The sequence below is a fragment of the Pimephales promelas genome, chromosome 4 (assembly GCF_988280905.1).
Source record: "Pimephales promelas chromosome 4, fPimPro1.hap1.1, whole genome shotgun sequence".
NCBI lineage: Eukaryota > Metazoa > Chordata > Actinopteri > Cypriniformes > Leuciscidae > Pimephales > Pimephales promelas.
Genome location: NC_142772.1, coordinates 25,794,863 through 25,809,675, shown reverse-complemented (window position 1 = coordinate 25,809,675; position 14,813 = coordinate 25,794,863). Strand labels below are relative to the sequence as shown.

At 36.9% G+C, this 14,813-nt stretch overlaps 1 protein-coding gene across 1 annotated transcript; it reads left to right on the top strand.

The window, feature by feature from the left end:
* The first annotated feature begins 206 nt into the window (after positions 1-206).
* aqp3a (aquaporin 3a) lies at positions 207-5,333 on the top strand. The gene is made up of 6 exons (XM_039649956.2): positions 207-381; positions 2,946-3,072; positions 3,205-3,342; positions 3,443-3,567; positions 4,108-4,325; positions 4,444-5,333. The coding sequence occupies exons 1-6, from the start codon at positions 274-276 to the stop codon at positions 4,616-4,618; spliced, it is 891 nt and encodes a 296-aa protein (XP_039505890.2). The 5' UTR covers positions 207-273; the 3' UTR covers positions 4,619-5,333.
* The last annotated feature ends 9,480 nt before the right edge of the window (positions 5,334-14,813 follow it).

Here is a 14,813-nt window from a genome sequence, read left to right as displayed (position 1 = left end):
GTTCTATAATCGAGAGGAACAGCACAGGAATGCAGTGTGAAGGGGTGTGAGAGCATATGTGAATAATACAGGGAGGGATCAAGGGAGTTAATGTGGTGTATAGGTGAGTGTGTGTGAGATAAAGAAGTGCTTAAGGGGGCAGGCCTTGAAGGGCTGGTCCTGGTCCATCGTGGCTATAAGAGCAGAGCCCTGGCCTTCACATGAGTATACGTCTTTGAGGACATACAGATTTTTTTTCACAGTCAGAGGAAGACATCCAAACCCGGCTGAAAGATGGGTTGGCAGAAGGCCATGCTGGATAAGCTTTCACACACTTTCCATATCCGCAACAAGCTGCTGCGCCAGGGATTGGCTGAATGCTTGGGAACTCTCATCCTGGTGGTGGGTATTTCTCCTTAATTATAATTTAGTCATCAGTAGTGACTAAACATCAGTAGTAATAGCATCAAGCTGAAGTCGGTAGACGTTAATAGAAATGCAGTTAGTTATGGTCTGAAACAGCATGTTTATGTCTCACATAATCTGTAATAAAAACAAAATTAAGATGATTTTTTTAGTGCAATGTTACATGTAGAACATCAGCTGTGGAATTGCACACGTTTGCTCTTCTTTTCACTCAGATTGATGACAAAGTCAGGCTCTAATGGGCACTTTAGCACATGCAAGAACTCCCATTTTCCATAAGCAATTAACTGAATGATAATTAGCATTTAAATCTATACTATTGTGTACACATGGTGGTGTGAAGTTTTACACAGATACACACTAAAAAGAAAAAACGGTTCAAATTGGAAAGTAAAATAAAAGAGTCATCCAAACCTGTTTGAGTTTCTTCTGTGGAACACATTGCATTTTTTCTATACAGTGAAAGTCAATGGGGTTGGTTTGGATCCCTCTGACTTTCTTTGTGTGAATAAAAACATTTAAAAACAATTGAAACATACACAATGAACCAATAAAGGAAGTGTTGTGCATTGTATTTTATTGAAAGTTCAATGTTAAATATGCCCTGAGGAACTATATTATAAGGAAGTCATTTGCAAATAGACTAGAAAGAAGGGTAGATACAATCTTAGTCCTGTTCGTGAGAAAAACAAACGCTTTTGACATGGGATGATAAACAGCAAAAAAAAAGTACTTGAATATCCTCTCTAATACTTTCTGGCAATTTTCTGTGACAAATAAGAACTAAGTAAGGCAGATTTCGATAATTAGCACTTGTTTCATCCCTTCCGTTATAATACCACAATCCGCGCTTGACAAACCACATAATATGTTGAGGTTTAATGAATCATCTTGAGGCATCGAGCCAATATTATCACAGTGCATTTGCCTCAGCAATAACAAGGATTCGTTTTGAAATATACTGTAGTCCATTTTTTATTATCCTTATGTAAAATCTAAAGTTTGGAAAGGTTTGACATTAATGCAAACATATTTGGTTAGCTATTTAAATATTCACCAGGATGAAAAACATATATATATATATATTATCTACTTGACAGACCCGCAATTCCCCAACAGTTTTTTACAGTCACAGAAATGTTCTCAGACATTGCGATAAACAGGATGTCTGGTAAATGCACCACACGTGGCAGACTACAACGATGAAACGATCAGGGGTGTTTGTGATTGACAGTCACATGAGGGGAATGAAACATAACTCTTGTTAAAGACACCAAACTGCTGCTACAAAATGCTCTCAGGGCATTTATGTGATTTTACAAGCACTTTAGTAACAACTTATTTCAAGAATTATTCTCATAGTTTGCTTTTAAGGTGGCCCGGGGTTTTATGAGAGATAATACTTGAATAGAGAGGTGCGATAACTGGAACACTCAACAGGTGTGATGTTTGCTGTGTGGCAAAAGGTATTCGATACGGAAGATACTTTGAACACAGTCTTTGTCTGTGAAGGTCAGAGTTGTAATATTGACTTTGACTTGATCAGCAAACCTGCTTCTTCCCAGAGCAGAAACAGGAACCATTTCTCTTTAGTCACACAATAGGCTTGCTGTGAAGAAAAAAAGGTTGAATAACATGAATAACACAAGGAAATGTATTAGCTTTTAGCAGTCATTACTGAAAACAACAGCCCATTCTCACTCCCAAGGCGTCACTTAACTGACGCCTTGGGAAGCATTTGGACATGCTTCAATATCTGACGCTTTAGGCGCCCTTTAGCGTCAGTAAGAAGACGCCCTAGGATCGCGTGTACCCTACCCCCACCCCACACCTAAACCTAACCGCGTCCTCTAACAGACGCTTTCCTTTAGCGTCAGTTGGATGACGCCGTAGGATCGCGTCATGTAAGTGACGCTAAAGGGCGCCTAAAATGTCAAATATTGAAGCATGGTCAAAGGTGACGCCTTGGGGTGAGAATGCGTTGAAAACAAAAGGAAATACTTTTGGACCCACGCTTAGGTGATGAATTAGTTTTGTGAGATGGCCATTTTTAGGCTTGTGTTGACATTGTTGCTGAGATTTCCTGGCAATTACATAACTTTAGTATATAGCCATAGCGTGAGTCTGAGTCTTCTATATAGTGCCTCAGGTTTTTATTCATACTGAGATGACCTGTCAAATGGAAACTTCAGCCACAAGTCTGAACAGCAACTTGTAATTGCTCTTTGTCAGAAAGGACTTGCAATGACCTGTCTGAAATGCTCTATGTGAAAATGTGCAGCCCAAAGTCACTATAGATTTGTAGTGTTTCAACAAAAGGGAATACTTATTTTATTTTTAGCAGAGTTTGAAACGGCAACCTGCTATTCTCATCACCGGTTTAAATTATATGTTGCGGCTCACAATTCGAATGTTTTGAAAGACCTACTCTTAGATGGTAAAATGATTATTCGTAGTGCCGAAAGAAATGGCACGCTTGAAACAATGTGTGGCTTCTTAAACAGTAATCAACGCATGTTCTTATTGCACATCATTCACAGATGTTTGGCTGTGGTGCAGTGGCTCAAGTGATACTAAGTGAAGGATCTCACGGACGCTTTCTCACTATAAACCTTGCTTTCGCGTTTGCCGCTACTCTTGGAATCTTGGTTTGCGGCCAGGTGTCAGGTAGGCAAACTCCTCTAAAATTGCATCTTAAGCTGTTGTTGTGCATGGCTTTAGAAACAGGACTGAGTTTTTATAAAAGATTCTTTGTGGATGAACCTTTTGGACGAGAGGACTTTTTTTTCCCACCTTTAGGCGGACATTTAAATCCAGCAGTTACATTTGCTCTCTGCCTCCTGGGACGTGAAAAATGGAGAAAGTTCCCAGTGTACTTTCTGTTCCAAACAATTGGATCCTTCTTGGGTGCTGCAATTATCTTTGCTGAATACCATGGTACATATTACGCAATATTAATGTTCTTTCTTGTCAAAAGTGTATATCATGTTTATCCTGTCTGAGACTTCTTTTTTTTTTTTTAAATATATTATTTTAGATGCAATGTATGATTATGCTGGAGAATCAAATGAGTTGCTTGTTACTGGGGAAAAAGCCACTGCTGGGATTTTCGCCACCTACCCCAGCCCCCATCTCACCATCTTAAATGGATTCTTTGACCAGGTGAGTAACTGGATTATAAAATCTCTAAATTAAACCATCAAAGACATCCTCTGTATTGGCTAAATTTTATTTTTAAATATTTCAATTATATAGTGACTGTGAAATTACATAAAAAATAACACATAACATATTTAAAAATAATGAAAATAGAATATTTTTATGTAAACACAATCTACTACCTGAGGGCACATAGTGAAGGTAAAAAAAAAACAAATGCAAGTTTTTCAAGCAAAGCATTTTTTTTTTATCATCCCCATGTTTCTGTAGGACAGGGGTGTCCAAACTGCACTGTCTTGCAGAGTTTAGCTCCAACTTGTCTCTACATTCATGTCTGGAAGTTTGTAGTATGCCTAGTGAGACCTTGATTTGCTGGTTCATGTGTGTTAAATTGGGGTTTGAGCTAAACTTTGCAAGACACTGGCCCTCCAGGAGCAGGATTGACACCCCACCTTAGGGGCTTCTGTAACGTATAATGAATATATTATTTTTATTATCTTATATATTTTTCTATATAAACTGTAAATATAACCATCTTCCCAGGTGATAGGCACTGCGTCCCTGATTGTCTGCATCCTGGCCATCGTGGACCCCTACAACAACCCGATCCCACAAGGTCTTGAGGCCTTCACGGTGGGGTTCAGCATTCTTGTCATTGGACTTTCCATGGGCTTCAATTCTGGTTATGCAGTTAACCCAGCTAGGGATTTCGGGCCTCGTCTTTTCACCGCCATGGCTGGTTGGGGTAGTGAAGTCTTTACGTAAGTGTATACATTTAATTTCCACAACATGAACATATTATGTACTGTGCAACACATTTCAAGTTTTTGCTTCTGTCAGTAAAAAACTAATGAGATTTTCTATTTTGGTTCGCAAAAGTACCAGACAGTGTTGGTTTTTGGTGCCCATCTTCGCCCCCTTCCTGGGATCCGTTATTGGTGCGATTGTGTACCAGCTAATGGTGGGGTGGCACGTGGAGGGAGAGGCACGGGACAAGATGAATAAAGCTAGAGAAGAGTCTTTGAAACTTAATGACGTCTCCAGCAAGGAGTGATCTGCGTGAATTCCATCAGCCCTCCGCACCATCAATCCACATAAGCTTTCTGCTTATGAGTCTCTGGGTTCAGCGAATATGTCTTGTACCACACCAGACTCCCTCTTCTGTTTCAGAGCGGATTCTGATAGTCTTGCAGGCCATCAAATGGACTTTAAATGCTGAACATTTCTAGATTTCAAACTTTTCTTAATTGTTCCGTCAGACATTTTTGTTGTTCTTTTTTTATGACAATGATTCTTCTTTTTTTTTTTCTTCACACATCCTCCAGATTCCTCCATTAAGGGAAAAAGGTGTTTCTTTAGCAACACGAATTATATTAATTCACTGTTTTGAAAAGTTAGTAAAAATGTAGTGTTGCAACTATCAATAGTTACAATATTTCACTTTTTTTAGCAGTTAAAACAGCTACAATTCTTAGCATTCTTTTTTTATTTGTACATTTTTCCATGTAAATATTTTTTATTCGCATCTTCATTTAAAGCAGATTTTTTTCCTATTACATTTTAGGGATTGCAACTTAACGTACGCATTTCAGGAAATATGTTACAGCCGATAGTGTAGTAATCCTGACAATTGCATGACATCACAGTCTTTTGACTAGTGTCATCGTCCTCTTCTGTATCTGTTAGTTTAGTAACCAATGCAATTTTGTGATTGAATGTTTTGAAGCAATTTATTGTTATGTTAAATAAAGGTTTTTGTTTTAAAAGTCTCACAATGTGAAGTTTTGTCATTTTTTAATGTTGTTTATGTTGCTTAGTTAGAAACCTTCCTTTGTCGCTCCTTTGTCTTTAGGGATGTGCTCATTCATGTTCTCCTCCAGGGGTTGTTGGGGTTAATCTAATCTATATTAGAGTTTAAAAAAAAATGCCAAAGCCAGTCATTATCAAAAACATCACAAGATGAATTAAACAAGTCAGCTAAGGCCCTATGAAACAAGAACCACTGGAGGCTTAAATAAAAGTATACAAAAGAGTAAGAACATCATCAGTCTCTCTATCAGGTTCACATTCATTTATTGAGAGAACATCTGGGTGTGTGCAAGTTATTTGTTAAGTCCACCTTCAAGAAAGAAAACAATCTAGACTACAATAGCTTCAACCAAGCCACAACACGTCAGGTTAAAGTTCTCAGAACTCAATTATATTATTTAATATCCCTGATTTATTTCCCAGAACCCAACAAAAACAAAATTGTTGCTAACAACACAGGGTTGCTGACAGAGCAATCACTCACTTTTGTTACATTTCTAAAAACAATTGCAAAACAAAGGAAGACCATCCTTGTCTACACTTTAAATCAGTTCATTAATTCAAGCTTGTGGATTGGTGTCACATTGTGGTTGAGGGCATGAGGAGGATTCAAGCACATAGTTCTATTGGCTTTTTATGTAATTTTAAAAACAAAGGGAAACACACACAAACTAAGGCAAAGGAAGGACTGAAAACATGGGTAACACTATACACGCTGAAACATTAGACGACAAACTGGGACAAGACAGATAATGCAGAGAGAATAAATAGGAAAGCAAATGAGAAGGGTAACAAGGCAAATGAAATAATAACAAGATAACAGGTGTTAAAAGGACTTTGTTCAAATGCAAGTCAAAAACAAATTTTGATATACATTACATACATTCAAATACAAGTCAAATATGTCAAGACATCTTCTCAGCCAGCTCATTTTGCACCTTTACAAAACCCTCTTTTTTGAGTAAATATGACTCATTGCATCCTTTTTCTCCTTTGGGTACACTAGCACAGATTGCTTCTCTGTGCCTGAGGCACTTTCAGATCCTAGACTCATTTTTCAGCAAAAGAGACACTTTCCCTCGACAGCAGTTAGGAAAAGAGATGAGGGAAACAAGTTAAAGTACCATGACAAAAACATGCTCCCTGTTTAGACTCCATAAAGCAAATGAGAAGGGTATCGAGGCAAATGAAATAATAACAAGATAACAGGTGGAGTTACATTAGACAGGGAAGCACATAGAAACAAATGTGACTAAAGCCTTGTGCCTCACATAAAACATCGTAACAATACAGGAGCACATGTCCAATGAAAACTCAACAAAAATAAAAACATACACGAACAAAAGCACATGCTGAGAGAACAAACACTCAAGCCATGCTCACAACAGAAGACAAAAAAACATGGAGCAATGTCTGGAGCTCGACCCTAAACCGAAACCCAACTAGGGAGGAGTGCTAAAATCCAGACATTCACAGAAGAACAAGACGATACAAGATTGTCAGGAGCTCAAGTGATTTTATTTTCGTTTCTCCAGAATGTTTTTTTTTTATATGATGGAAAAGCTGAATTTGCAGCATTCATTACTCCAGGCTTCAGTGTCACCCTTCAGAAATGAGTCCAACATTTCTTATTATTAATATGTAATGTAATATTATGAGGAAACCATTGTATCTTTTTCAAGATAGTATCCATTTCTTTTTCCCCTCTTTTTTCTTAATGAATGGTTTGTAAACCCGACCTTTATTCATCATCTACATAGGCTACGTTTATATATATATATATTTCAAATGCAAGTCAAATACAATTTTTGATATGAGTCAAATACGTCCAGAAATCTTCTCAGCCAGCTCATATTGCACCATTACAAAACCATCTTTTTTTGAGTAAATATGACTCCTTAGCCATTGCGTCCTTTTTCTCCTTTGGGTACACTATAGCACAGATTCAGATTTTCAGATTCTAGTCTCATTTTTCAGAGAAAGAGACAACTTCCCTCGACAGCAGCTGGGAAACAAGGTGAACAAGTACCATGACAAAAACCTGTTCCCTGTTTAGACTCCATAAAGCTTATCTTATTGGACTGGCATCCAGCGCTGGCTTAGAGCCCACACACCTGCATGGAGGTCTCCAAAACTAGTTTCACGTTAGATACAGTGCCCTAAACTTGCGTTTAAGGTAATGCATGGCAACTTTAATGAGGCGTGAAATCTGCAGTTATTTCAGGGCTTTCGCAATGTTTGGATTGTTTTATGAACATTTTGCTTGATAACACAAAGTATTGTCCTTGGGTGTGGGGTTCTTACGTAAACAGGAATCAACTTTGCAATTACAGCGTAGGCCTATGTCCTAGTCCAAATAAATTTCCTGTGCACAAAATTAAACAGGCAGAGCCACATATTTCCCATGATGGCTGGCATGGAAAATGCAGAAAGAATTTGTTTTTTGGTTTCTAGTTTGGTAAAATGATCTAAACAATAAATTATCTTCTTTCTGCAGCACTTAAGACGGTTTAGTAACCAGAGACAGCATAAACCTAAGAATGTGAGTGGTTTTAATAAAACGCCCTATGGGATGACGCCTCATCTTTTTTCTTCTTTTTTTTTGCACAGAAACCTGTAATTTATGTGAAAAGACTTCACGGCTGTAGTTATAATCCCTGGCCTCAGTACCACATGCGATGTCCAAAAGAACATTATGTCTTCTCATCTTTACAGTACACTCTAAAAAATGCTGGGTTGTTTAACCCAATTTTGGGTTAAATATGGACAAAACCAGGCATTGGGTTACATTTTTTAATGACATTTTTAACCCAATGTTACTCGAAATTGGGTTAAAACAACCCAGCATTTTTTAGTGTTTCTATATATTTTTTTGGTTACACTATATTTCGATAGTCACTCTAGACATTCTACTAATTATAAGTAACTTTTCAACTACATGTCAACTAACTCTCATTAGAGTATTAGTATATTATCTTAGACTGTCAGTAGACTGTTAGGTTATGGTTAGGTGTTAGGGGTTAGGAGAATAAGTTTACTTGTAGTCGCCAACTTACTTAGTCAGTAGAATATCTGTTGGGGGACCAACAAAATAAAGTGTTAGCAGATATTAAGCTGACAGTCTACTAATACTCTAATGACAGTTAGTTGACTTGTAGTTGAAAAATTACTTATAGTGTAGTAGAATGTCTAAAGTGGACTATCGAAATAAAGTGTTACCATTTTTTTTTTTACCTTAGTGAAATAGAGTGTACCTCTACAATATTCTCAAACAAAACATGAGCTGTCAATCCAAAATGTACAGGTCATGATTTCGTCGCGCTCTCTGAGGTCCACAAGTACTTGTAAAGCACATTCCCAAGTTTACTATGTTGTTTCCAGGGGTGTAAAGTAACGAATTACAAATACTCACGTTACTGTAATTAAGTAGTTTTTTTTAGAAATTGTACTTTTTTGAGTAAGTTTAAAATTGTGTAATTTTACTTTTACTTGAGTACATTTTAAGTGATGTATCGGTACTTTTTCTCCGCTATTTTCATTCTGTTTGTGGCCGTTACTCGTTACATGCTTGTTTTAATTTTATTTTTATCCATCAACGTGATTGGATCGAGTAATCGGTCTCGTGACTGTCATCAATTCAAATTAAGCATAGAAAACTTACCGCCTATTCCTGCTGTTACTCGTGACTGAGGTGGAAGTGCATTCATCATCACGCATCAATTCAATCCAGATATCAGCGTCTTCCTCTAATATGCTAAGGTACATTTCACATTTCTGCTTAATATGATATTTATATAGGCTGGCCTGTCTACATGGCCTAACATTTGGTCTGAGGTTGGGGGAATTGCGAGACGAGTTCATAATGCGGTGAATTCCCGCTCCCATTTACTTCACAATCACAGGAGAGACGCGCGTCACGATCTGCGCACTGCCGCGTCTCGCGCTCGCCATGTCGGCAGATTCAGAATCAGTGCACCATGTCGTTAACTTGAACTGCATTACTTAATAAGAAATTAGCACAGCTCGTTAATAAACAGCGTTTTTGATTGATCCATTATGCGATCCGTCTTCATTTGGCAAGTGCACTTGCGCAAAAACATTTTCCATGCTGAACTTTTTTTTGTGTGGATGCTGCTGAAAAAACGGCTTCGCCGAGACTTCAAGAGACAAAGTGTGTTTGTTTCTTTTGTAAAAGTTTCCTGGATATAACTTCCCTATTTAATGCACAATTGTCCTTTCAAATTATATTATCAGCATTACAATGTGAGTAAATGTAGCCGTGTAAAATGTAAGGGATGATGCCACCCTTCTAGAACAATGCATTTACGTTTAAATTGTAACATATTTAATAGCATGGAATTAAAGTGTGTAATTAGTGTTAGCTCACTATCTTAGCCTTTTTCAGTGCATTAGTTGAGGTAGTATGATAATATTAGTGATTCTCATTTATCAAAACACTAACATTGGTACCGTTTTGGAGAGAAATTGGGTATTTTTTTATTTTATTCAACCCATCTCTTGGTGTGTGATGCTGAACTATCATATGAGTTTCTAAAGGTTTTTGAATTATTTGCACAGTTATGAATATTGATATTTTATGTGCAACAATAACATGCTCAGGCCCAGTGGCTTTTCGCCTAATTTTAAATGCTTTTCCCCCCAAATAATATGATTTAAATGGTGATGAGTGTACTGATTTGATGCATTTTAAAAAGATGGATGATAGATATTCTTCAATCTTTCTTACAAAGAACAAAGTATAATGTGAATTCCAGTATGTGCATTTTTAAACTTATAAATTGTAGTGCACAGTGTTTATTATAAGGGTTAGAATCCGCACCTCAGTACTCACTACTCACTACTCTTGAGTACTTTTAAATAAGCTACTTTTTTACTTTTACTCAAGTAGTTTTTTGGACAAGTACTTTTTACTCTACTCACACTACATTTTTTGGAATGTAATGGTACTTTTACTTGAGTATGTTTTTTCAGTACTCTTTCCACCACTGGTTGTTTCCTGTTGTGATGCACCAAAAGTGCCCGAAGACATGCTTTGTAAAGGGTCACTGCTTCTTTAAAACATCACAGCACCCAGATACCTTTAAGATGCTGCCAACCCATATGCTGCCCACATGTGGGAAAACAAGCTGAGAGGAATCCATGCTGATAACACTTTTTTCAGATGTTTTTTCAAAGGAATTGCAGTCCGATCGTAACACCTGTACCTGATTTTAAATCTTATTTTTATAAAGTGTTTTATTTTTTAGCAGGAGCTCTCTGTAATTTTCCGGTAGGCCTATAACTGATTAAAGCATGGATACAATAATACCACATTCTGCACTGGATGATTTAAAACATGTCTAAATGTCTCAAATTTTCAATGTACACCACCACTGAGTACTTTACAACAAAAAAAGCAGAAATCAAACTCCTTTTCTTGTCCGATACATCAAAATAACTTGTCAAGATGCACTTATAGGATTTTATCCTCTGGCAACATTATAGTTATTTTATACACACAAGGTCCTTTGGTGTAAGGGTAAAAGTTCATATTCATTTTCCTCCACAAGACATGGCTTATCTGTTACAAATATGACCACCTTTTCATAGTTTAAATGATCTGCAAGACAACGGTTGTCTGCAATGTTGATCTGACTATCATATTGTTTGTTGGCTTTACACTGGCTTTTCATATTTTGTGGCCTTAACTTTGTTCTAATGTGAACAATGCCTCTTTTTCATTTATGACCTTTTGTGGTCATCCTCAAACAAGAACCTTTTGTTGTTTCAGAGTTCCTTAGGGAAAAAGGAGAAAAAAAGAAGACCACAAATCAAAACTTTGCTACATGATATTAAGATGCACTTTTAGTGTACATTCCTTACAAAACAGAGCATCATTTAGATGTTCTTCTGCACATATAGTTGACTTTCGTTCAGGGCCTTTTTTTGTAAGGAATTATCTGACCATCCCTCATTATTTCAGCTCCCTGATGCATTTTAATGAAGCAAACTACGTGCAGTTGGTGCACATGACAATTATGACAAATTCCTGTGACTGCATGCTTCAGGGAGGACAGAAAAGGTTGTGATCAGAGATACAAACGCACAAGCAACGGAAAGAGGATAACAGTAGCGGATAGGAGCTCAATCATCATCAGTGAATCGGGTGCGGACATCCTCTTTCATCCTGATAGATATCCTACGGGAGAGCCTCTGCTTATACAAAGGCAATTACATGCATTTTCTGGTCCTGTCTCATGTGTGTAACGTATATGATGCCTATATATGAGAACAGAGAGCTTGTGCTCTACAGCATGTTGCACTTTTTGAACTTTGCAACATTTGTTGGGAAACAGATGAAAGATTATTTATAGATACTGGTATTTCAGGGACAGTTGTCACAGGGACTAAAACACTCAAGATTGTAGCTGTTGCGTTTTTGGTTTATTTGCATAGCAAATTGAAATCTAAAGGAATGATAGCATAACAATGGAGATGTAAGATACATTCAATAATTCATAATGCTGGCCATTTATTTAAAGCCATTTGTCATTATTCCAAAATGACCTAGCCACAATCCAAATATATCTATAGTATTTCTTAAAACAAAATCAACCAAATGCACACATACGCAATTATTGTATACCTGCTGAACTACACCTGCTTTCAAAAAGCTATCACACCCTATCACTTGCCCAGGCAAGTCTTCCACTTCTTGTTTAAAGTTTTAAATAACCACAACACAACAAAAATGTGTTATGTGACTGTGATTGTTGCCAATATGCTTAAATGCATAACAAAGCAAACAACTAAGACCACAGTACTAGAGTACTACGGCATTGAGTTGGAATGCAGTTTTCACATACTGTAGTACTAGACCGTATCTCTGTCAGCTGTCTTATTGAGCTGCAATGGCTTAAAATCCTTATTAAGTCAAGTCACTTCCTTCAGCAGCCTTATTATAGAACCGGTCCAACCTGGATGCAACTTCACCTTCCAGCCCTGCTTCTCTGCTTCAGCTGCCAATACCGCAGCTTCTTCCTAAGCCTCCTCGATACCATACTAAATATTTATTCAATATTTTGCAAGCTTGTTGTGAAGTTGTGCCTGGAGTGTAAAACTAATTGTACGTGTTCCACGATTAACTTGTATCATCTGTCATGATGCAATGAAACACACCGAAATTGTGTGGACATCATGATTGGGCAATACGCTGATTTCACACAGCCGCCATTTTGAAATCGAAAGCGCGGCTCCAGTGGGAAGAATCCCTGAAGTACAGATAGACAACAATGTCTTGGACTATACCAACCGGAAGCTGCTGCTGTGATTTACACTATTGGATGTTAATATCCAATATAGGATATGTATATAGTTCGTTCCTGCTTCTTTTTTTTAACGTTCTGAATATATATATATATATATATATATATATATATATATATTAATTTTTTTTTATAAATGTATAAATTTCACTGTAATGTATGTACATTTTTAGAATAAAAATATTTCTGCATTAAACACAACAATACGGCATCGCATTCACGACTCTCCTATGATTAAAGGCAACACTTCTTGTTTTCTTCCCACCGGTGCCAGTTCAAAATGGCGGCTGCGTGAAATCAGTGTATTGGTAACATCTTGCACTCATTATAATTCAATAAATCACTATGTAAAGAGTATTATAGCTATATTATTACATGTTATTTGTGGGTTTTAGCGGAAATGGCCAGATGGAAGGAGCTGTCCTCTACAACCAAGGAAGATATTGTTGAAATGGCTGGTCAATCATTTTTAGATATTGCATATGTGTAGAATTATTTCAAAGCACAGTGAGACCATTACCATGCAGAATGTAAAGTGCTGTGGCTGGTCAAGAAAGACTATGAGCATTTTGACAGGATGGAAATCACCTGAATATGGGACATGGATGAGACCTCCAACCTCCAATTTCATCTTGAACTGTAAGCCAATTAAGGACTACAAAAGGGCTGGATTGAGAGGTTGGGGATGCATGTTTGTAGCAGGTGTTGGAAGGATGTACAATGTTGCTGGCACTTTGAAAATGGACCACTACTTGGGAATTCTGCTGAACACAATTGAAGCCAAGAGTGGAGGATCTGTTCAGAGATCAAATGTATATTTTCCAACATGATAATGATCCCAAACACACCACGAATGCAACAAAGTTGCAAGCAATGAAAGTGTTCGTGTGCTCAGCATTTTGAAGACTTTAAGCGGCCTCCCCAGTCCTCTGACCTTAAAGTCATTGAAACCTTTGGGAAATTATAAACCTGAATTGTGATAAGTCATACAGGGCTGCAATGAAGCTTAACTTTGGGAAGAACTTAAGGAGGATTTGAAAGAAGTTGCATGACAAATTTGCAAAGTTTAGTGAGTCAATACCCAGGAGAATGGCTGTAATCAAAGATAATGGAGAACCAACAAAATATTAACATTTTTTGCATAATACAATAAAAGTCTGGAGTTTGCCTTTTTTGCCAAGTAATTTAAATACCTTAACCAATTAGTGTACACTCTTAGAAAAAAGGGTTCATTGGGGTTCTTTATGAAGCATAGGGTTCTTTATTCAACTCCAAAGAACCTTTTATGCTAAAAAAAAAAGGTTCTATAATGACAAGAAAGAACCCTTTTGGTACAAAGGTTCTTTATAGGCTATTATTCATTCATATATTACATTATTCTGCAACATTTTGTAGATGTTAATCATGCTGATTTTTGGAGGAGAAAAACTGAAATGGCACTCTTCGTGTGATATAGATATAAATATATACATTTTCTAACCCCCATAACTTGAATTTTGTGATCATTCACATGCATTCATAAATACATTTTAGGGTCTAATGTTTTCTAATGTTTTTGGGTCTTGTTGTTTGTCCATAATATGAAAAATTTAATCCGGAAAGGACAAAACAAATGATAATGAATGAACCCAAAAGGTTCCATATACTGTAGAACCTTTTTTCCTGGTTACAAAGAACCCTAAAGGGTTCTTCTTATTATTGAACCCTTTAAAAGGGTTCTGTAAAGAACCTTTTAAGGGTTCCAAATACGTAGCAGAATCTTTTAAGGTTCTATAGAACCTTTTCTTCTAAGATTATACTTCTTCACAATGTAACATACTCCTCATATTGTGATTGTTTAATAGAACCTGAAGTATCATTAAAAGCAAATATTGTGCAGATTTCCCCTCTAGACTGATCACTGTATATCAAATACTTAGTTTAGTTATCAAATTAACACTCATTTATAAATGTAATCAAGTGCATGTCCTATATGTAACATAGTCTAAAAGTGTGAACAAAAATATCACATAGGCTGCTTTTCAAAGAAAAAGAAAGAATGTACAACGCCGAGTGATTCTGGTTTTGATTTACGTGCTTGCATGTCAAAATCATTTACCTTTCTTTTCTCAGAAT